The following is a 25,036-nucleotide window of genomic DNA, read 5'->3' on the forward strand; positions in this document are numbered from 1 at the left end:
ATTATTATTATTATTTTTTCCTGACGACAAACTCTCATTTTTTTGGTGTATTATTTTAAAATAAAAAAGTACAGACAGGTTCACCATGCTTAAATCCCTCCAGGCTGTTTGGGGAAAGGTTCTTAAGCTTTAAACAAGAGCATAACCTTCAGATGAAGAATCTGCCCGTTATTCATCCCAAATATTTCACAGTCTTTAACAGATCATGATGTGTGTGCACCTGCAGCAGTGCAGCGGTTGATGGAGGAGGCCTTGGGTCCATCCACATCATACGGCAGGTCCTCTTCTTGGATGGACTGTATCACAGGTTCAGGAGGCTGATCCTCAAAATATGCAATGGTCGGGCCGTACGCCTCGTCCGGTAGGCTTTCCACTGAATATGGTAGGGCCAGAAAGCCTTGCTAACAAATTAATGTCATTTTCTGTTTTGAAACTTTTTGGGGCCACCAAAACCTCGATGATGCTTCAACACTGAATGACACTTGAAAAGAAATAAATCTCCACTGATGAAGCAGATTTGTTTTCTCCAATATAGGGTATGTTGCCCTGTACATCTGTTTCCTAATCATTTTGTGTCTCAACGGATTTCAGTCTTGGGGGTGGTCTTAGTAGCATAACCCGGTGAAACTGTTCTAGGTAGGTGCAGCATCATGGCTTGACCATCACCTCTTCTTCCGAAATAACAGTTTTAAAAAAATCGAACCAAATTAGGCTTTTTAAAGTCTCAACTCTGGAGTCAGTTGCAGGATCCTGTTGCACAGCTGCTGAAAACTGACTGCAACTCTTTCACAGCCCTGACACCCCTATAGAAAATACCAAGCATTTTTCACTCTGCATTTCAGAGTCTCACTGATGGACAACCTGCTGGACATATGCAATTCTGTGGGCACAGCTATTTCCATAGCATCATTGATTTGCTGAATTTGCTTTACAATCCAACTCTTGCTGCATAATTTCTGGATTTACAAAAGTTTCCAGCTCAAATGGTTCAAAAGTTATTAAGCATAAATGCAACCTAAAAGCTGTATTCAGTGGCGGCTCTTTAGACAATGTTAATGGATTATCTTTTCATTGTTGATTGCTTTTATTTGAAGTGTTAAACTGGTACTAGGACCGTCGAATTTTGCCCAGATAGTATTAATATGTTAAAAACAAAACAATGAAATAATACTGCTACACATTGTGCCGCACTATGTAGCATAATTTGCTTTTTCTTGCCACAGAATTTGTTTAAAATTGCACATAACTGTGGGCTGCAGCACAATTCCAGTGGACCTTAACGTCAAGAGTGCAGGAAATCCACCTTCTATCTGTAGTTACTCAGATTTTCACCTTTTGCTAGACCCTATAGTCCTGCCAGCTTTGGTCCTCGGTGCACTTCACCTCGATAACCAGTAGTGCCTGTGCTGCCCCTTAATCATGGTTAAATTGGCTTATTCTTGATCTGCATATTTAACTTGCTTCTAAGTCACTGATACATAGTGTAAGAGAAGTTAAATGCCACTTGTGGACTGTAGCACCTATTGTGTACAAAAACTGCTTTAGGTCTAGCCCATTCAGTCTGACTGTTTCAGTATAAAAACTGTAATTCGATCGGTCAAAACTCAACCCTTTTGATAGGTTAAAGTCTCTCTTTTATATATTATTTCACCCTTATGTAACTCTTACAGCCCACAATGCAAGGTGCATGGTATTTAAAAGTGGGACATGTAGACATTTAGGCCCTCATTCCGACCCGTCGCGTATGACGGAAGCACCGCCAACAGGCTGGCGGTGCTTCATTTGTCATTCCGACCGCGGCGGTACAGCCGCGGTCGCCCAGCCGGGTCCGGCGGTTTCCCGCCGGATTTCCCCCGGCTGGGAGAATGCCCAGGGGATTCTGACCCCCTTCCCGCCAGCCTGTTTCTGGCGGTTTACACCGCCAGGAAGAGGCTGGCGGGAACGGGTGTCCTGGGGCCCCTGCACTGCCCATGCCACTGGCATGGGCAGTGCAGGGGTCCCCTAACAGGGCCCCGCCTGCTTTTCACTGTCTGCCTAGCAGACAGTGAAAAACGCGACGGGTGCAACTGCACCCGTCGCACACCTGCAACACCGCTGGCTCTATTCGGAGCCGGCTTCAGTGTTACAGGCCGCCTTTCCGCTGGGCCGGCGGGCGCTAATAATGTTAGCGCCCGCCGGTCCAGCGGGAAGGTCGGAATGGCCCCAGCGGTCTTTTGACCGCGGGGCGGCCAAATGGCGGTTCCCGCCAGGCGGGCGGCAACCGCCGCCCGCCGGGGTCAGAATGACCCCCTTAATGTTTCCATGTTGTTATAGTGAATAGCAGCACCCAAAAGCTATTTCTACTGAAGGGAGGCTGGCTGGCCTATAGAGAAACACTAGGGAGAGATATTACATAATAATACTCTTTCTAGAGGATGAGAGCAGCTAGACAAATAATTACAATAACTCATTTTAATAGTTAGTAAAATCAAATTCAATGGTGTAGTTGAATTTTTAATACATTTTTAAAGAAAAGTTACTTTCAGAAAGTCACCTCTTCCTGCCTGAAGTTCATGTAGGCTAAATTGCATGTGCACCCCAGCTTCTCTCAGCCAGTGAATCACCTTGGATAGGTGTAAAAAGGGTGTGAAATATATCCCACGAGCAAACAATGGGCTGATCTCAATGAGTGAAGATGACTCCTGAGAACTACACAGAGTATACAGGGTGGTGCTGTGGGCCTCCTTTTGACCACATAGTGTCAAATTCTGGGTGACCGGTCTGTTGAGCCACATGCAACACGTGGGGCATACTCCAAAGGGAGATACCAATACATTTCTGGTGCATCCACATTTTGGTTGTTGGAGGACCCTGCTTTTGTCTTACCAGACTTCTATCTCTGAATGTCTTGTAGGTACAGTTCCTGCTTGAAACTGGATTTTATGTTGGATGAGGGAAGGCTATAGAATTACCAAAGTACACTCCCACCACTCACCTCAGCCCTCAGGGCCCAAGGTTGATGTGGCCAAAGACCCTCACCATTTTGAAAATACTGACACATTGCATTTTGAGCTTGCTTGCAGTAAGGCAAACAGGAACTATAGAAAAGAAGGTAATGCTGGCCTCAGGTACCCTTACCCAATTGGTTAGGTGGGGCCAGGAGTCTTCTCACCCATTAGTTCATGGCAGGCATAAATGTGACATCTCCAGATACTCACTTCTTCTGCACTTTTTTAAAGAAAGTGTTCTGATCAGAAGATTAGAAGAGACTGGACTTGCTATCTATGACATGAGAGGAGCCCCGAAGGATTGGACCTGCTCCCTCTTGTACCCAGGACAAAGCAGTGGACTCCAAGGGTTATTTGGCTAACCTCCTGGGTGGCTACAGGGAGGCAACGGGCTGCAAGAGGCCACTTACTGAACTACCCAAATGGCAACTGGAGCTGGATTGAACCATCCTGCTGGTCTTTACCCGAGGCCCTGTAAGTCTCTTAGTGCCTCCCCTGAAGTTCTGAGGGGCTTTAGAAGTGTACTCATGTGGTGGATTGGAACCTAAAAAACTAAGGGGCTCATTTTGAGTTTGGCGGTCGGATGAGCCAACCCCCACACTGGCAGGGATGAGGTGGCTGTCAACCCAGCTGCTTCTCCTCCCTGGTTGTATTACGATGTCCCCACCGGGCTGACCGGCCAGAACATCGTATTACGACATTCAGTGCTATTGTATTGGTCTCCCGCAGCACTACAGCACCCTTAGAATGCGCACTGTCTGCAAACAGTGCGCATTCCGAGGGAGCCAGGAGGGTTGGGGGGGGGTATAAGGGGAGGCTGCCGGGGTGGGTCCATGCGCTGCCTACAACACATGGTCGTGGGCAGTCCAGGGCCCCCCGTGGCCTCCAGCACAGCCCTTCCATGGCAGTCAAACCGCCATAAAAAGGCCTGCAGAAAGAGGCCTTGTGCTCAGCACAGTGGTGCTGAACTCAGCACCACTGTGCTCAGCACAAGTGTGACTGCCGTAAGCCCATAAGGAACCATGTTTGTGGTGGGGACGGTGATCCCTTGGCGGTCTGACCACCAGGGTTGTAATGTGGCAGTCAGACCGCCTGGAGTGCAAGTGTCCGACCGCCACCATGACATTGGCGGTCCTAGGACCGCCAATCTTATAATGAGGCCGTAAGAAAGAACAATTTTTGACTAGGCTGAACTGAGCTTGTGAATCCTTAAATCCTCAAATTGCACCTATGTACCAGTCTACCACGACCATTGACCATCACTAGCACATTGTGCTTTTTTGGCACTATTTTTTCTTAAAATTTTAAAAATTCATATCCCCGGTTCCCCTTATTACACTTTTGTCCTTTTGAGTATTACAATTTTACTCTATGCTTTTAATTCAGTTTGGGGGTTTTATAACTTAGAATCTCACAGTTATTACTGTTTTGGTAATACAATAATAATTTACACCTCGCCCTAAGTTCATATTGTCTGCTTTGTGCCATACCTGCCAGTAGACTGAGCTCAGCTTAACAGGTTCACCCTGAGAAGGGCTGCGATTAGGTTTTGATGAGGGTGCTCACCCAAGCTAAATCCAATTTCTTACCGACAGTCATTGTGTTTACAATGAAGGAGCTAGCCATATGTTTTTTGCAGTTTTATATAGAGCAAACTTGGCCCAAGCAAGTTAAAGAGCTTTACAAAAGAATAAGCATAGTACTTTTTCAAGACATTGGATGATAAATTGATGTTTCCAGAATTACAGAACGCTGAGCCAAGGTTGAGATTTGAAACTGGTTCCCCAGTTCCAAAGTCAGCAGCTCTAGCTGCTAGTTCACATCTCCTCCCCTTGTGTGCATTATTCCACAAGCACCAGCATCGACTCTAGGAGCTAAACTTAATAGGCATTTTATCAATCTTCATCCTTATAAAGCCCGATAAACGATAGGGGGTCATTACAACTTAATTTGAAAAGGAGACGAGTGCTCCCTTTTTCGCGATTTAGTGATGGGGAAAATAAATTCGACTACAGCATCTACAGCGTAGAACATAACTGGTTTTTGGCAGGTGTCAATATGTTTCTGGGACCAAGACTACCTTCGATGCTCATGACTTATTCTCAGTAAACACGATGCTATGTCGAGTCAAACATTTTTATTAGCACTGCTATCCAGAAGCATTTTGAAACGGGGCGAGGGCGTGCCAAGAGGAACAAGTAAGGTCATCTTAACTCAACTATAATAATAGAAATGAATTTGTGTCGAGCAGCCCGATTTATGTGTGGTGCTTGCTGGCTGCGTGAATAGAATTAAGAAAACTCTTTGGCAAAAAAGTTCAAAACCACCCATGGCAGAATAACATTTCACACTTCCTCTGAATGCCAAACAATCTTAAGTGCTACAATATCATTATGGTGCAACTCCCAGAGCAAGCGCGCCAGCACCTCAAAGCCTCTGCTCCTAGGTTTAACTCCCAAAAAAAGGGCAGCCAATAGCACCTAGAGTACCTGAGGTTGCATGAGGAGGTGCAATGGTTAAGTTTAGATATCAGAAAAGGTCTAATGTTATGGAATACCACACGTGAGTAGGTTATCCAGCCCCGTTTTCATGATATTTTGGATAACAGTACATAATCAGAATGCACAGAAAATAATTCACTTAAAGAACTACTCACAGCTGACACTAGGCACCGTGCCATCTATAAAGATCAGGGGATCAATCATTATTTTTTAAAACAATATATTTTCTGAGGGTCCTGAACCTAGTACCAATTGTACTAAAAAGTCAGCTCAAGGGAGCTTGAGCAGGGTATAAATGACTGCACCCATGATACTCAAGCAGGAGATACTCCAGCCTCCCTGCCTGGTCTCCTGGCCCATGGTGATGGGCAGTGCAGGTGCCCCCCTGTGGCCTCCTGCATTTGTTCTCCACCAGTAAAGGTTGGCCGAGAACCAGGCTGTGATCAACAGGTAGACGTTGAGTTCAGCGCCACCCTGGCTGATCCCAACCTTTGCCGCCGTCAGCCTGTTGGGATCTCAGATCCCAGCGGAGACGGCGGTAGGTTGGCAGGGCTGCCCGCTAACTTTGTAATGCGGCGGTGAGACCGTGCCGCGGTCCGACAACCACCACTAATGTGGTGGTCCTCGGACCGCCACACTCTTAAGTAGGCCCTTAGTGTCCATGTCTCTCAGTCAGGCTAAGAATGAAGGCCAGGATAGGCTTCTGAAAAATAAAACCATCTTTTTTCTTTTCTGCTTTGGCGAGGTGTTTGAGTAGCAGGTTATTTTGGAACCCAAAGCTAGTAGGCAATATGGTATTTTGTGTTTGATGGGAATAGGCTTGTGTTCCCAAAAGAGGTGCCTCCAAGCATTTATCCTAGTTTCTATGCGGTGGAATTAAAAGAGTTAGATAAGACTGGGAGCAGGAGGGGGCGGAGGGGCATGTTTGTTCATGCAAATGGTTGGTGCAGTGACTAGTAGGGAAATAGAGTATAAAAGCGTTGAGAGATTGCTAGTGATTATTAGTTTATTAAGAAAGCAGGCGTTGTGGGCTATAGGACGAGATGCAGGAAAGCCTATGTTATCAGGCAGATGAAACTTTGCAGCACATTAAATGCATCTACTCCACTCAGGCTATGCAGCAAAGAGGTTAGTTAAGAAAATATTTCAGGTCAGCACCGCTGGAGTCACTAGACCTAGGGAACACAATGCTGAATATTAAACCAGTACAATTCCTGTTTTTTTCTCAATCCCTGACCAAGGCAGATACTGTGATGCAGATGGGTTAAGAAGAAAGAACTCCATATAGGCATTATTGTTCATGGCGGGCTGCTAGGGACCATCTCTGTGCTGCTTCTTCTCCCATCAGGTTTGGCCTCTTTGCAATTCTATGTTAAATCTGGTTATTTGAGCCCTAGTATCTCTGTATCAAAGACTGCTGTCCAAAAGTTACCCTGGTTAAATAGCAGCTCCTTTTTCACATATTTGCACATTGATTCGCCCTTTCCGATTTTACATATCAATGATTGGCACTCTCGCACTTTAAGTTAGACCGGTTTATTGTAGCCCCAGCATCCTTGCATCAAAAACCAATGCACAAGTGTTTTTCCGGTTAAATTTCAGCACTTTCTTATTGCCCATTGTAACCTTAGTATTCCTGTATCTAAGTATGTTAGTCAAATGGTATTCCAGTTAAATATCAGCCCTAGTATTTATGTACCAAAGACTGTTGTTCAAATGTTATTCTGGTTAAATACAAGCACCTTTTACCTAAATTTGCACATTGCTCAGGTCCCTCCAGTATTAGAGTTTTGGACAGTTTGGCCCTAGGTTAAATTTGTTAATTGCAGTCTTAGCAACTTTGCACTAAAATACTAAAATCGATGTCCAAAAGTTACTCTGGTTTAGCACAAGCACCTTCTTTTCAAACTTGCACACTATCTAGAACTTCCCAGTTTTAGACAGTACACGTGTTTTTGCACCTTATGCTAGTCCTTTTTACTGATGACTCAAATGTTGCCCTGGTTAAATATCAGCGCTTTCCCACAAGTCTGCATACTACTCAAGCTCCTCTGGTCTTAGATATCAATGTTTGGCACTATGGCGTTAGGTTACATCTGTTTATTGCAGCCTTAGCAGCCTGGCACTAAAAACCGATGTCCAAATGTTATCTTGGTCAAACACTAGCACTTTCTCTGCAAATATGCACACCATCTAATGCTTCCTTGTTTTAGATATTCTGTGAATTTTTGCATCTTATGCTAGTCTTTCTTGCTGTTGGCTTAGAAAACCCTGTATCAATGACTGACGTCTATGTGAGAAAGTGCGTTTTTTATGCTTGACAATTTTACTTCAAGATTGTGTCTATTTATTGATTGGTTTTGTATGTTTTAATCATTATGTTTTTTATTAACTAATAAAGGAATTTACCTACCACGGGGCCATAAATAGAAAGCAAGCAAGAGGACATACAGGTCTGATTAGTGGTCGAATAAGTAACATCCAGTTTTAAACAGGAATCAAATAAAAGAAGCAGGTGAGGCACAGGAAGGTAAGTATTTGAAGAGCATAAATCAACAATTTTTTGTTTTTTGCAATTTTTACAGTACAGTGGGAGGCAGTTTGTCGAACTGCATGTAATCTCGAGCAGTTAATAAGTAGACTAAATCAAAAGTATTCTAGTATGGGATAGTACTGGATTTCACAGGCGCTGGGAGAAAAGAAGATCTGTCCGCACATAAAGAGTGATTGTGTTCTTCAATGAGATCTTTGACAGGCTGGTCATAGCTTCTGTATGTGGACAGAGCAGGTGGTCTATTTATTGTGTATCCTGTCTTTAAGAAGATAGTGCATCAGGGTGGCCATGACTGAGTTTGGAGATAGCAGGTTCTCAACCATGCTTCTAAACTCCAGTTGGGTTTCAGTGGCTCTTTTTTTCTGGCTGGGAGGCAGTGACATGACTTGGCAGCCTTTACAAGTACTGCAGTAGATTATTTTCTATTTCAAGGTGAAATGATTGTTCACTTCTGGAAAGTTAATCCCTAGACAGAGTATTTAGTTATTGTCATCTGGAGGAATTCAGGATCTTTACAGTGTTTTGCCTTGCGAGTGACTGATAATAGTTTAAATGAGGATTTTCGTGTGGCTTGTATCCAGTAGAGAGCCTTTTGGGCAAAGAGATGTGTATACGTATTTTTAGATGTAAAAGTAATCTTGGTGCTGAATTCTGGATTATGTGGGGTGATCTCATGGTTGAAACTGGAATCCTGTGACACACTATTTGTATAATCAAATGCTGCTGCTTGAACTTTTTGTGGCTATCCAAGACATGGAAAAATGCAGTGAAGTTTCTTCCTAATGGAGAAAGGGGATTTGGTTAGTTAGTTAGTCCACTTGGACAATCATGAGTGTGGACTGATCCAAGATTTTGCACCTCTTTTGATTTATATTGTTTTGGGGCGGTGCACTGATGCTGGGATACAAGTGCACATTGTGTCAGGGAATATACCGACACCATGTCAATCAATATGCTAGAACAGATCAGCAATAACATTGGGGGAAAGAATGCAGTCACCCTAGGTCCGGACATGCATGAAAGGTGGTACAGGGATATGCTTCAATTGTGACAGGGAATATGTACATATTAGAGCCAGGAAATACACAGGCTCTGTGATGGCACAGGATTGTATTCACACTGAAGCAAGGACTACACTTTCAATAGGATAGGGGGACAGACACTGTGCTTGGGACTCTCTTGGGATCGGGGTTCGTATACACAGGTACACTTACACTAGGACGTGAGCCACCCATCATTAGTCTGAGGATACAAACATCAATAAGTGGGTACAGAGACCTGGGCACAGGCTCGTGACTCCGCCACAAGTTGGCACATATGGTGCGTCAGGGAGATGCACGTTGGGAAAGGGAGGTATGCGCACCGCGTCGAACAAAACTGTAACCTTGGAAGGGATAACACATTAACAAAGAGAAGCTGGTCCAGATTTTATTTCTCTTGCTAAAGGAATGTATAATTCCCCTACAGCTGCGATTACTTGCAATGGCTTCACTTCCCCATATTTTAAAATTTTACGTGGAACTCGTCAAGGATGTCCTCTTTCTCCTTTGTTATTCCTTAAAGCATTAGAACCCTTGACTATTGCAATTCAGCAAAATATTGACATACAGGGTATTGCTACCTCACCCGGTGAGATTAAAGCTTTTTATTACGCGGACGATATTCTACTCACACTATCCAATCCAAATTCCTCAGTTAACACTTTGATTAATTTGCTAACCCGCTTCTCGGCATTTTCTGAATATAAGATTAACTGGTCTAAATGTGAAGCTTTGCCAATGAATACATGTACCACTCCAACAACTTTAGGGGATTTTCCTTTCAATTGGAAAACATCTCATTTGAAATATCTTGGGATCCTACTCAATACGGGGCTGAAGAATATTGCGATGGATAATCTAAACCCCATTATAGACAAACTTAAAAGAGACTTTGTTAGATGGTCTCAACTGAATCTTTCATTATGGGGAAGAGTGCAGATTATTAAAATGAATACAATTCCGAAATGTAATTATGTTTTTAACATGCTATCACTCCCCCTTACTTCAATCTTTTATAGGAATACAACATCTCTAATAAATCACTTTATCTGGGGAGGAACAAACCCCCATATAAGTGGTTCGAAATTACATTCATCTTCCTTAAAAGGTGGCCTCAGACTCCCACACCTGGAAACCTACTGGATAGCACAACAATTATCTCATTCGATCTCTATGATATCCGAGAAAGACAAGGTACCTATATGGGTCACACTGGAACAATATCTACTGAAAACTACCACTCCTTTGGCGATTTATTATACTAAATGCCCTAAATTCTCACCATCCTCCAATCCAATCATTCACTCATCCCAATTAGCATGGCAAAAAGCACATAAAATTATAAACTGTAATGTCCATATACATTTAAATGCTCTGCTATGGAATAATTCAGCGAATATACATAGAGGCAAAGAGCTAAATTGGTTTGTTTGGAAAAATTGTAATATCAAAAACATATCAGACTTATATAATCGAGATAATTCTTTGAAATCATTTACACAGCTACAAGAAACATATCGACTCCCGATCTCACAATTTCATAACTATATATTATTGACATTGATTTTGAACCTTATAACATCCTTGAACTCGGATTCTTTGACTCACTCATCCATTGCACGCCATATCTATATATGGAGAAATTTTAAAGGCACGGTATCTGGCCTTTATTCTTTACTAATTGACAAATCTTTTTCAGATAATACATCCAAAGATCTGCAATGCTGGTGGTCTACACGACTTAACATTACCTATACAGATAAAGCCTGGGCTAAACTTTTAGAGAATTATAATAAAGGGCTTTGTGATGTAAGGTTGAAATTTAATTATTTCAAAATTCTGCATAGATGGCATTGGTCACCTTCGACACTTTTTTCTGCTAAACTTAGTAATGACTCCAATTGCTGTAGATGTGACCAGACCAAATGTGATATTGTTCATATCCTATGGGATTGTACTACACTCCAACCATTCTGGATACAAATATCACAATATTTAAGGAAAGTGATTCCCAATATTTCCTCACACTCACCCCACTTATTTTTATTACATGATACACATGGTCTAGGCACGCTTTCTTCACACTTATTCAGATGGCTCTCTACTGCAATTAGTGTAGCCAAAGTTAATATACTGCGTTTTCGGAAATCTAATGTTTTACCATCTGCCCAAACGTGGTTAAAGGATATGTTTGATATTGCTCAGTTTGAAAGAATGATATATAAACTGAATGATAATTTACAACAGTTTGATCAAATATGGAATGTATTCCTGACCAACTGACAACTTCATATCTCTCTGTTTATATCTTTATATGTTCAATGATTCATGAATAAGAAGACCTCATGATCTCATTATAGCTTCAACACCATTGATAAGTATTTTCTTTTCAAGATAGGTTTTAGATAGGTATAACTTTGTAATAACTTACTTTATCATTTTGACTTAATGTATAATTGTTTATTGCTTCTTTGTCATTAATCTCAGATATAATATAATTAACAATGTTTTGTTTATGGAAAGTATTTAAATATTTCATTGTACACTGGAATTTCTTTATTGTGAATGTATGCTTTTAATGGACAATTCATAACTATTTTGTTCACTTATAAAAGATTAATAAAGAATTGAAATACAAAAAAAAACAAAGAGAATCTTACCCTGAGATAGAAAAAAATGCGACCGGAAGCGTCAAAATGCAAATTACAAAGGGAAACGCCGACACTAGAGAACATACACACTTACATTGACTTAACAGGAGGGCACTCGGACATGCAGGCCCGTCCCAGGTGGCAAAAGCAGACATGGACTTGGACAGACTAGCATCAAGACTGGATTAACGAATATACTACCACTGGGCTAGGAGGGGCAAGGGGCATGCATGGACAAGGATGTACTGATTTAGGGAATAGCCAGGCTCAGGGAAAGGGAATACAGACTCTCACATTACAGTGACACCGAGGATGGGCAACACACGCACCCTGGTGCAGGCAACCGTAAACACAGAAACAATGAATAGACTGACAGTGACAGGGAGATGCCCAGATTGGAACTCGAGAACTCCACTGGGACTGGGTATCCCATACACCGGGATAAGAGACACACGAACTGGGACACCACCAACATGTCAATACTCAGAAAGAAACAACAGCGAGCTGAACAATGATTCTATGACACAAGGCGAGAATCAAAAGAGAGGCTTGCGCCGGGAAGACAAGTGCACTGCATACAGAATTCAGTGGCACAATGAGACACATACACCGACAACGGAGCCATATTAACAGCGAATTACACAAACAAAGGGACAGAGATTACACTGACGTTCGCTAAGGAAATATAAAGACTGTAACAAGAGACCACTTACTTTTGGGACAGAGAAACACACTGTGGCAGAGAAGCAAGTACATTGGGACAGGAGATGGATGGCGTGTACCCTGGTGCAGTGTCACTAACAGGCACGCACACAGAGTCCAGGAGGCACGGGCACCCCCGCCGGGGCAGGGAATGGTGGACTATGGGCCACGCAGACACGCACTTAGAAGACATTAAAATTATCGCCAGGATTGTGAGACACTGACAGAGACAGGGAGGCAGTAACTGGCACACGGAGACCGAAACCGAAGCCTAAACAAAGGCCCTTGCACCGGTACCGGAGAAAGAAAAACACCTCCAGCCACGAGAAAACCCACCAGGAGCAAGTAACAGTCCGCACATCAAACCCCCAAGAGGTGAAGGATGTACATGTGAGTGGTGCTCCGCACAACACAAGTGAACTGTCTCACTAGGTGTACTACCCAAGTGGAGCTGAACGACTAGTAATGCGTAAAATACTGCAGAGCGAAGAACGTACCGTAAATACTCCACAGGGTAAGGCCCCAGGGGGCAGTGCAATAACTACTGCTAGTAATACTCCGAGGTGAAGTGTCTTCTGTACGAATGTGACCGCTGGTGGCAGTTTCATGCTTGGGGGGGGGGGGGGGGGGAATTGTGCGGTTTGATTTACACATCTTGTAAGCCTACTAAAATCTACAAATCCCACACTCTCTCCCCTCCCCGTGATGAACGTACGTTGGATGCAACTCCAATTCAGAGGAGTTAATGTGCGTAGATTAAAGGTGCGCGTAAAATGCGTAATTTGATGTCCTGTCGGTGTGTGGAAGGAAGATGCTCAATCAGACGACGTCTAAGAACAACTATTTCGTGGAGTTACATGAGGAGCGCAACCCAGCAGTTAGTGCTAAAAACAGTACTTGAACAGCAGCAGCCACTGGCTACGTGCAATGTTTCTGCTCTCCTGGGGTAGGATTTGCGTGCTAAATTACTCATAATTACGCAAACGGGATTAATGATATAATTTTTGTTAAATTCGCATCAAAAGGGTAGCCCACAATTACTCTGCTTACTCCAACGTAATTACACTTTTCCAAGGCCGAGAGATCCTCCATTCATCTCAAGGTAACACAGACATGTTTACACACATCCCTTTCCCGGAGACACTGCTAAGTAATGGCTGAACATGTATGGAGCGCTTTTTCTCCATATCGTCACTTTAGAATTTCTTAGCCAAATACAGAAACCATTTTAGGCCAAGAAAGCCCGGCTCAGATCACCAGAATTATCTGAATAGCCGCACATGGCCCTTACTTAGCGCTCAGGACCCTTGCGATTTGAACAGTGCGCACAGCAATGACCCATGCCCATCTCCAAACTTCATTCATGGGCCTCGGAGCCAGGAGCAGCTAAGGATCCAGAATGTTATGTTTCCAGAATTGGGCCTGACGTATGCTCACATTCTTACCCATTGGGGACAACAAAGTGAGCCTATCCCTGAACTGCCAATGTCTGCCCCTGCCTGCCTCTGCATAAAGCTGTGACACCCCAGAGAAAGGTGGATCCGCTCCCTGAGTTCCGATCTGGACCTGGCCACCCAGCCACTGAAGGCAAGCTGGAGCTGGATCCGAACAGATGAAAGGAAAAGACACAGACAACCATGCAATTCCCACACACAAGTAGGATAATGAGCCTCTGAAACAGGAGTCATGGGTCACAGTAGCTGGAAGGGCCATCACCTTTCAGTGCCCATGGGCTTGGAGTCTCAGCCGCCAGCTATGCAGGACCAGCCTGTCCAGAACCCGCTGCGGGATCATGAAATCTACCATGATGGTAGATTCTGGTCCGCAACAGCAGCAGTCACATTATTTCAGTAGCTCTGAGCTTTTAATATATATATATTTTTTTTTTTTTTTAAAGAGGTGAAACATACAACTGAAAAGGTTCTAACTTTTTAAAGCTCACCCCCTGAGTAGTCTAGATTTTATATGATGCCAACATGGAGCAAAGTATTTCACAGGAATAAATTATACAGAACATGGCCGAGGCAGTGGGATAGCTCAGTGCGCCTGGGGTGTGTCTCGCTGAGATCTTTGTAACCATGCCCTTTAGACCACAGGTCTGACATAAAACCCTGGCATAGCAAAGTCAGTTTTTCACTCTAGACAAGGAGAGTACCACTGACTTAGATGGTGTGTTATTTTGACTTTTTTAGCGAGAGAAAGAGAACTCTTTGTCACACATCAGCGATATACCTCTAGAGCAGACTAGAAGAATCTTTGTGTCGAACATGAAGCAGATATGCTTGCTTCTACATGTCTTCACAGTTTTTAATTGTAGTGTGTTTTGCAATATAAAGAGGTTTAGTTAGAAGACTATGGCCACTCATGTTTCCTGGAAGCTATTTTTTATTTGTCTTAAGTCAGTCTGGCAAGCAAAATCAAGACCCCAGAGGAAATGCAGAAGCCCCCATTAGAGCATTTAGATGTGCTTCCCTATCTGTAAAATCGTTCTACGAAAACCAATATGGTATTTCCACTTGCCTTATAAAAATGTACCAGGTTCTAGGAAAGCTCTCTTCATTTTATATCTGCGACAAAAAGCTGTAGTTCTTCTCAAGACTCCGGCTGACTGAGCATCTTCCTTTGGTGAGGTTCATCCAGGGAGGTTGCATCTTCCTGAGGATCAACTCTGTCAGGGCGTTTGGGGTCACTGCACCATCCCTGTGGCAAAAGGGCCTATCTTTGACCTGCATCTATAGACACCGCACTCTGGGGGAAAGGGAGCTTTTTTGACTCGGACTCCACAATCTGCTGGTTTTATAACTAACCCTGACCAAGCTGTACAGCAGTGTTGGAAGATCTGTAGATTAACCGAAAGGCAAAAGAAGATAAAAGACTGAGTGCCTACTCACTGAGGGACCCAGCAGCGTGTAGGCGGTGTACATACCTTGGGAGGCATCCATTAGATCATTCCCACCAAGGGGCTTAGTTTCCTTCGAAGAAGCATTGGAATCTGCGCAGAAGTCAGAGTTCCACTTGCCATCAGCAGCCAGCGAGACTTTGGAGTGAGAGTTAAACTTGACAGGATGAGGAAGCCACCCCTATCTAGTTGACTTGTGTTGACTCAATACTTCGAAGCATTGAGTGGCACTCATGTTTTCAATCTCACGAGGGGGACAGGATGGCCGGTCCCGGAGCACAAACCTGCAACCACCAGGCCATTCTATACTCTTTCAGTATATTCATAAACCCGCCGAGTTATCTCGCTGGGAATCTACTAAGCATATGGAATACATGTCTTTCTGATCTGCCACGTTCTGCTTTAGCATGATTTACAGAAATGCCCGCGGTGAGGATTCCGGTTGGGAACATTTGCAGAATTCCTGCTGCCAGTGTTGGGCCTGGCACAGCGAGCTGGCAAACATAGCCATTCCAAACTTAGCAAGCACCAAAGTGTCCCTAGGGCTGGGCTCTCGAGCTTACTCTCCTGTCGCCTCATGGCACACACAGCTCGTAAAATGCGACCTTTCGCCCTAGTAACGCTGCTACTAATAACATCGAAATTACACTGCGCGTGCCGCCACGGTTCCACTTCGGAGAAGCGCAACCACCAAATCCCACCACAGAGGACTACTCTTATCAGCTGACGGAGGGGAGGGTGAAAGGTCGAGCAAATCCAACACGTACACCTGGCAACGTTCGCCGAAGGTCCCTGACAGGCTCACCAGGGGGCGCCATCTGAACGCCCCTGGCATGGCCCACTGAGTGGCGGTGACCCATTGGCTCATTCTAGGTATGCCCAGGCTGTATGCGCTCGGTCTGGTTTAGTCCTGGCATGAATTATGCCCCTGAAGTCCCTCATACTGAGTGTATATGCCACCAACACTCGTGTATGTAACGTAGGCACAGCGCTGCTCCAGCCGGATAAGCGTTTGCCACCTTAGTGGTGCATGTATTCACGTGTGTGGCAACAAAGCAAGGTGAATGAAAAAGACGCCTCGAAATCAAACGTTGTGCTGGTTGACATATCAGCAAAATGAAAGTGCAGCCTCATTCCACACTCATCCAGGCCCAGAATGCTCTAAAGAGGTCAATACCCGAGTCCAGACAACTACTGTCTGATAAATTCGATCAATAAACAAACCATAAGTGTACCCCAAAGGTGCCAGCCTTCTCCAGTATTAGTGTGAGTATGAGTCACATCTAAACAATAGAATGTACAACCAAATACATTCTCAACAGACGATCCACCCACCCACCTAGTCACGAGAGTCACATGACCCTATAGGCACCCAGATTCAAGTCCATAAAGTTGTGAGAATGCGCTACGCAAAGACACATAATATAGTGCCTTTTGGGCTTCAAGTAGCCTACAAAACAGCTTAGTCTAGGTTGAGTCTGCATCACAAACCTGTCTGTTTAGCTTACAGGTCACAGGTATGAATCCAGGAAGAGCAGGCCTGGCCTTTTCAAATAATGGTCATTTTAGAGCAGGGAAACAAATACGTTGGGGGGGGGGGGGGGTGTCATAGTAAATGAGCGATATTGAATATCCTTTAACAGCCGTAACACATATATTTGTGAAAACAAAGTGGTGGCCAGTGTGCAGTGACAAATTTGCACGAAACTTTTTTTTTTTAATAGAAGTTTCATTCACCTCAGCTCCTTATCAGAGAGGTTTGGGGTGACCTGTCAAGCTGGAGCCAAGAAAATGGGGGTGGGAGATAGACCCCCAAAACATTTCCCAATAGGATTAGTATTTTTGTTTTACCTCACTATGGCCAAAACAGCTGGACAGAATTATTCCAAATTTGGCACAAAGCTAGATCTTGAGACAGACTGCGTGTTGTTTGTGATTTGGTGTAAATCCGTTTAATATTTTCAGCCTCAAATTATACAAATATCTACTGGTGCAGTAACATGAGATCAAAACATGCGATCCAAATAGCTGGCGGCAACATGAAGACAAATATGTAGCCCAGTGTGGTAACAAATAAAAATAAAATAAAAAAAATGGAGATGCAGGGGTAAGCTAAGGGTACCCTGATCCACCTCCTCACGTGGGTGTGCCAGAGCCCCCTAATCCAGTCATTTCCCCCCCACTACAAAAGTAAGGCTCAGTGTAGAAAACATAATTTCTCAGAAGTATTATGGCACAGCAAAAAAAACAAGCATTTTCAATGCAACTGGTCTCGCATTTGTTCGAGTTAGAGCTATTAGTGTCGTAAAGCAAAAACAAAACGCAGCGTGATCGCACTATGCATCAAGCCTCATATGTTTTTGGTACTTTACCGGTGCTGTGTAGGTGGGCTAAACACCGGAAAAGGCATGACGTATGCATGCCTTTCACAAATGAAAGCAAGCGGATTTTAAAAGGCAAGACCACCAACCAATGTAAGTGACTGACGTGGCATGGGCGTGGTTTCAAGCCGAAAGAGAGATAACAGAATGGACAGAGCACTTTGTGCTCGGCCATAAAAAGGGGGGTAATGGGGAGGAAAGCATATGGTTATGCAAGACCATGGGCATTGTCTTGTTGTGGGGTGCCCGGCCATCAGTGGAGTGATGGGCGCAGTGTCTGGCTGCCAATCTCATGCCACACACAGCCAAAGGCAGTGCGCAATGGGGGTTGGATGCAGGACATGGCTCCTGGGCCTTCGTCCAAAGGCTGTGCATGGCACAGAGATGGCCTAGTTAGGTAGGGTAAGAGAAACATTACTTCAGGTTAAAACACACTAGACGTTCACAGAAAAAACTAAGGCTATAGCGACATTAGAGTTTGGTGAAAATGTCCATTAAAATGCAACATTTTTAAACTCTAAAAACAAAGAACTGAAACTCACCAGCTACAGTAACTGAAGTGCTAATGCTCAAGACCTCAGCATGCACCACTTCAGGCCTCACAAATTACATCACTCAAGACATATTCTCCGACACCACTGATGACATGAATACAACATCTGAAATGACACAGTTGATGACGACAGTGCGCATGGTAGAGACACGAGTTATAATTGCCTCAGCTAACTAGGAGTGGTGAATATCTTGTATTTTAGTTTAGAATGTTTTAGTTTAAGCTGACATTTTGACCTACCTATATAACTTCACTTCAATCTTTGGGGGTTATTACAACTTTGGAGGAGGATTACGTCCCAAAAGTGACGGATATACCACCAGCCATATTACGAGTTCCATAGGATATAATGGACTCGTAATACGGCTGGTGGTATATCTGTCACTTTAGTCACTTTTGGGACGGATTAACACCTCCTCCAAAGTTGTAATAACCCCCTTTGTGTTTTTCAGTGAGGGGCATGCCGAAATGGCTCTTAGCAAGGCGTTTCAACAGAAAAGGACTTTAACATAGAAGGGCCAGAACATGCCGATGGTTTGGGCGAAACAATGACGTTGTTGTTAGCAGATCGGAGGTGCTGATTAGGAGCGCAGTGACACAGTAGGTCAGGTAGCAGGGGAAGTCTTTTCCACAGTTTTTAACACACATCTGTAGTTTCTATGTGGGTGGTTTTGGGCAGAGCCGCCCAGCTTGGGATCAGCATGAGGGGGGAGTAAAGTCGTGCAGGTTTTTCCAAGATTCTAGAGGCTAACGTGAGGACCTTATTAAGTGACACTGCCAGGGAATCTGTTCATGTGCCTAAGCGAGGGGATTGGAACACAAGGGTGCATACAGTGCCCTCCTGGCTTTCAAAAGTACAGCACCCTTTTAGCAACTTTAACATGCCATACACTAAGCATTCTGAGACACCCAAGTGGATACGATTCATGCATTCCTCTCTTGGACATAGTATTGCTGTTTACGGCCCCCTGCTTCGATCATAACACTCGTTGGTGTGGCACAAACTTGCCATTATCAGGTGCAGCCCTCATAGTTACTGCACACTAGTCCAATCCTAACAGGCCATGGCACTCTTCTAAATTATAATACACACTTGGCATCCTTGGTTATAACAACCCACGCTTTAACTCTCAAAAAGCTACCGCTCACCTCCAGTAGTCCAAACAAGCCACAAAGATTACCAAGACACAAAGATTACTTCCAGATCTAGGGAAGCTATTAGCTACACCCCAACCCTCAAATAAACCGCTGCTTGACTTCTAGATCCAGGCAAGCTACACCTCATGCCTCAAACAAACCAATACTTCACGCCCAGGTCCAAGGAAGCAACCAGCTACACTGCCTCGAACGAAACAGCTAGCCTCACTCCCAGAACCAAAACAACTACCTGCTACATCCTTGATTTCAAAGAGACCACATACCTCACTCCCTGAGCTAGAGACATCACTTGCCTCAACGTCTGGCCAAGAAAAAACAACTACTTCCTCATCAGTCCAAAAACTGCAGCCTCACCACAAATCTCGGGGGAACCTATGTGCCTCATCGCCTGTGCCAGTGAAGGCATCTGCCACACCAACTGCTCCATAGCACACACCTGCACCATACTAAAGAATTACCCCTGTTGGAGAAACCACCAGGATTCCAGCCCCCTCCTCAAGTGTACCACCATCCTCAGGCTATTTGCCCCACCCCAGAGGTAAAAGGCAACATCATCTTCCATGGAAACCACAATGCATACAAAAACATACACTGCATCAAGGGACACAGAAAAGCATCCTGCATGGCGCTCTACTCCACAGAAACCACCAGCCTTAACATTGACATCATTCCCTTGCCCCTCAGGAATCAGCTATCTTATCCTCGGTTCCCCAGTACCAAAACCAATGAGAGGAGAGGGGGAACAGTTATGTGGGAAAGGGCCTCAGTTTCCCTGAACTGATATACCTAAACCAAAGTGGGAGGAGTCTCCCAAAACAAGCAGTCACCTGCTCCTTAGTACTTCGCAGGCACCTGCTCCTTAGTACTTCGCAGGCACACTACATGTGTTCTTTTAGAACTCTCACCCACATGTTAATCATCAGGCATGCTTCTGCATTGGCTCCTCACCAGGGGCTCAGGAGATGCAGTCCTCAGAGCTAGGTCTGGAAGTCCCCCTGAGCAGTAGTGCATGTGTGACCTTTGATCCTAGCAACCCCCCTTCCCACCCCTCTCTCCCCCACATTAGCAACCAACTGACCCTGTATGGAGGGGTTGTGTACCTATCTCTTGATCCTGCCTGGAATGTCTGCTATTACCTAACTCCTGCTCAGCATACCTTCGGAGTACAAGGGTCTCAGAGATCCTGATCCCTAGAATCCATAAGTAAATGCCTTTTTGTCATGCTTTAATCATACATTGGGCCCTTCTATTAAAGTATCGGGTTAGGGTTCCCTGCAGATATTGTTAAGGTTTTCTGTCCTAAGATCCTGCTAAGAACAGAGAATATCAAAGTACTCCCACCCACTGTGAGTTTGAGCCCACCTGCTTGTAAGTATCCCACTACGTGAATACCTGATGATGATGCATGCCCAGGGCCACTGGAATTATACAACAGGGGAGGATCAAATTATGCGGCAGTGTTGAATAAATTAAGCTCCAAGAATAGGCAAATTATGCTGCATAATGCGACACATAATTAGAAAATTATCACTTCAATAGTTTGACATATTGCGGCGGCACAATCGCATAATACCAGTGGCCCTGTGAATGGCACATGGGTAGCATGTAGGTGAAGGTTCTATAAGAACACATGCAGTGTGCCTGGTGGGCACCAGGGTGCAGGGCATTGCGACTGCTTGTTTTGGGAGACTCCCCCCTCCGACCTTTCGTTTATGTATATCTGTTCCCCTGTAGTCATGATCCAATCTCCACTCACACAGTAACTATAAACTTCACCTCTCTGCCATAGACAGAGCAAATGCCTCATTCCCAGAGGCCATCCTACCAGAAAATCACCAACCTCCTACTCGTTCCCAGTAAAATCGTCCTTTTCTCCTAAGACGATCTACATACCACACCCCAAACTAACCTAGGAAAACCCTGCCTCGACTTCTGCCCGAGAAAAAAAAATGCATGTTGCTCATCCATTGCCCCTGACAAATCATCTGCCTTGTTGTCATCTGCGGAGAAACATCACCTATCAGTGGTTCAGAAAAAAACCTTTTGTCAGTAAAAAAAAAAAAACTGCCGCCAACTTCCCCAAAGTCCCTAGGTGCCTCATCGTCAGCATATAGAATAACAGAATCCCTGCCTCATCGCTTGCACCCAGGAAATAACTTGATCCAGCCCTCCCACAAGGAGTCACTTTCCTCAATCCAGACCCCAGGTTTATCCCCTGCTCCACAGAAACCGCTGTTTTCACCCCTTCTCCCCAAAAATAATAAATAAACCAACATGTGATGCTTTCCCAGCCTCGCACACCCCGAAACACGCAGCCCATCTTTAGAAGCGGTGCTCCGTACTCTCATCCTCCGCGTGCAACACTGCCCACGCTGCGGTGTCCCAGCGGTCTCCCAAGAAACACCGTCCGCCCTGAAAAACACATATGAATGCTCTCCCGCGGAGAAACACTGTCCATCCCGAGGGCGCTGCCCTGTGCTCTCCCGCGGAGAAACACTGTCCATCCCGAGGGCGCGGCCCTGTGCTCTCCAACGTAGAAACACTGTTCTCCCTGACAAGCACTGTTTTGTGCTCTCCCACGGTCCATCCACCCTGAAAAGTACTGTCCCATGCTCTCTCACTGAGAAACACTGTCCATCCACCGTGACAAACACCACACCGGAGTATGCCACGGGCACAGTGTCCAGTCCCGAAAAGTGCTGCCCCATACCCTCTCGCGGAGAAACACGGGCCACGCTGACTAGCACTGTCCCGTACTCTCCCACGAAGAAACACTGTTCACTCCGACAAGCACTGCCCCATATTCTCCCGAGGAGAACCGCTGTCCTGAGAAACAATATCCCATACTCTCCCCCGGAGAAACAATGTGCATCCTGAGAAGCGCTGTCTCATGATCTTCCCCCGGGAGACCTCTGTCCATCCCGAGGAGCACTGTCCTATACTGCCCTAGACCCCGGAGAAACACTGCCCACCATTAGAAGCACTGCCTCGTACAGTCCCACTGAGAAACTAAGCGGTCTTCGGAAACACTGCCCGCACTCTTCTCCTGAGGAACAATGGCATCCTCCCCGCCCCAGCACGTCTCCTAAGAACTGTCGTCCGCCAGTAGAAAACATATCTGTCCTCTGCACACGATAAACACTGTCCCATACTGCCCCACGGAGAAATACTTTACTTCCTGGAAAGCACTGTGCATCATCTCCCTCGGAGAAACACTGCCCATTCCAACACTGCCATGGTTCTCTCGCCCCCCGAAACATTGGCTCTTCCCAACTCCAGAGACACTGCCCACCATCAGAAGCACCGAACTTTCTCACCCCCCACCCCCACCACCCCCCCCAACCCGAGAACGGGAATGAACCCTACATTACCTCCCACAACACTGCCTAGCCTCTTCCTCCAACCACCCCGCTCTCTCCCGCAACACCCTGGCCCCTTCCCCACCTCACCTGGCCCGCACAGCCGACTGTAGTGGTAGGGGTTGCAGCAGGCACTGTCCTCCGACTTCCCGAAATTCTGACAGCCCAATAGCGCCTTGAGCTCGGCAGGGCGCTGGAGATCGGGCCAGCGGAAGAGTTTGCAGAGTAGCCACTGGGGGGAGGCCGGCAAGCCGCCCACCCGCAGCTCGGCCAAGCGAGGGGGCAGCGGGACACAACCCCCAACCATAGCTCCTTTGGATTCCACGGCCTCCAGGAGCGCCTCGAGGGCCCGTAAGCGCTTGAGAAGCGAGTAAGTGACGGCTTTTAGTTCGGGGTCCGGCGGAACAGGGGGCCTTGGGGATCCCACGGAGGGAGACTGGGGCGATGCCGGGAGGCGGGGGCTCGAGGGAGAGTTGTCGTGGAAGAGGCAGCAGGTCACCGTCCTGTCCGAGTCCTCTGGGCTCGCCGCTGTACCTCCGTCCAACCCCTCGGGGGTCGCAGGTGTTTCTCCGTTGTCGGTTTCAGGGGAGTCCCCAGTCCACCTCCGGGGGGTATCTGCGGGGCTTCTTCCATGATGGCCCCAGGAGATGCCGGCAGTGCCTGCACTTTGCCCCAGGTCGGTCCCAGCAATGCCACCGTGCCTGCACCCTGGGCTCTCCGAGCAGCCCCCATGCCGCCCCCCGGCCCGATGCTCCCCCTGCTGTAGCACTCGGCTTCTCCAAAGGCGCCGGACCAGACTGGAGCGTCTGGACCTGAACATGCGACGAGGATCCGGAGCTGCTCCCGCCTCCTTCCTCCCCCGGCTCCTGGGTCCGATCTTGCCCGGCTCCCTAGTCCCCCTTGGGGGCAGGATCCCGGGGACGCATGTGGCTCCGTGCACCACCCCTCCGGGGGCAGCACACGTTCAGCCAACTCCCCCGAAAAGACCGTCCATCGAACTGCAACCTACAAGATGCTCGCCTGGTGCATGCAACCATCAAGAATTCATCCAAAACGGGTCGGAGAAGAGGTGGAATCCTACATTTCTATCCCCCGATGCACACCACACAGCCCGCAGAGACTCTGCTTAAGAGTGAAGTCCGCGTGTGGGGTCACAGCACGTCCAGGGGAAGCCAGGTAAATCCGGATGTGAACTGCTTGTGAAAGTGTCAAAACCATCAACTCACAGAGTCAAACACTGCCAACATCCTCTGTGGGGGGCGTCACAGACCCCTGCCGTCTCTAAGGCCAAAAGTGGCAAAATGAAATACCTGTGTGCAAAACCTGAGAGAAAACCTCAAGTTTCTGTGCCTGAAACGGATACACTCTCTATCCGGGGTCAGGGCAGGGGAACGCCGTCTGTGAGCATGCTCTACCGTTTACAGTCTCTGGGTTGCTGGAACTGCAATGGATATGAGAACGGAGGCTTCGGGTGTAAAGTGCCACAAATTCGCGGTTCTGTCGGTGAAATGGAGAAGGTCCTCGGCTGTTTCGGAGCGCTGCCTCTTCCCACACCAACTTCACCCAAAAAGCAATCAGAGCAGCAGGAAAACCGCACTTCCACTGCAGCGTCGAAAAAAAAGCCAAGATCCGTCCTGTAAATCCTGGTGTTTATAAGGAGCGCAGAGCACGCACCAGAGGCCCGGCTGGTGCAGGGAAGTCGGGGTCCGGTGCGTACCCGAGAAGGATCAGGCTGGCTCTGAAGAAGAGGTCCTCCTGGCAGCGCTGCTCCAGCAATGCTCTGAAGAGTTTTTTCCTTCTGTTTTCCCCTTTTCTCCCTCTCGCTCTCTTTTTTTTTTTGTTCTTGTGAAGCGAGCACACACACACACGCCTCCTACTTCTGCGCTGGAGCCATTGGCTGTCCCCCCACCATGTGCTAGTCTAGACACACTGGCGGCTCCGCGCTGCACTGATTGTTGAGCAAACAGCCTCTCAAGTTTCTTAACTCTTAAAGGAAAACCCATCCCTTCCACCCCCACCCCGGGTCCCCCTCCCCCTCTAGTACAGAGCGCCTGGGAGGGGAAGGAGGGCGATGACCTGCCCTCCCCTGGCCGCCCAGCACCTCACCTCTTAATGGGCTAATTTATCTGCGTTTTTATTAAATAAAGGACAACGCAAGAAATGGGAATTCTGCCTTTTCTGATTTCCCCATCCGCCTACTGTCCTGCTTTATTTATCTGACACCGTATTTGTGTTACCTGTTTGCCTACAC

The 25,036-nt window shown here is 46.2% G+C and overlaps 1 protein-coding gene across 1 annotated transcript in view; it reads right to left on the bottom strand.

Moving 5' to 3' along the window:
* SMAD6 (SMAD family member 6) overlaps positions 1 to 24,730 on the bottom strand; it is a 103,295-nt gene extending 78,565 nt beyond the window's left edge. The window contains exon 1 of the mRNA XM_069222870.1: positions 22,876 to 24,730. Coding sequence (XP_069078971.1) covers positions 22,876 to 23,605 — 730 coding nt within the window. The 5' untranslated portion in view covers positions 23,606 to 24,730. The remainder of the gene's footprint in view (positions 1 to 22,875) is intronic.
* Positions 24,731 to 25,036: the final 306 nt, after the last annotated feature.

Source organism: Pleurodeles waltl, chromosome 3_1, assembly GCF_031143425.1.
Source record: "Pleurodeles waltl isolate 20211129_DDA chromosome 3_1, aPleWal1.hap1.20221129, whole genome shotgun sequence".
Classification (NCBI taxonomy): Eukaryota; Metazoa; Chordata; class Amphibia; order Caudata; family Salamandridae; genus Pleurodeles; species Pleurodeles waltl.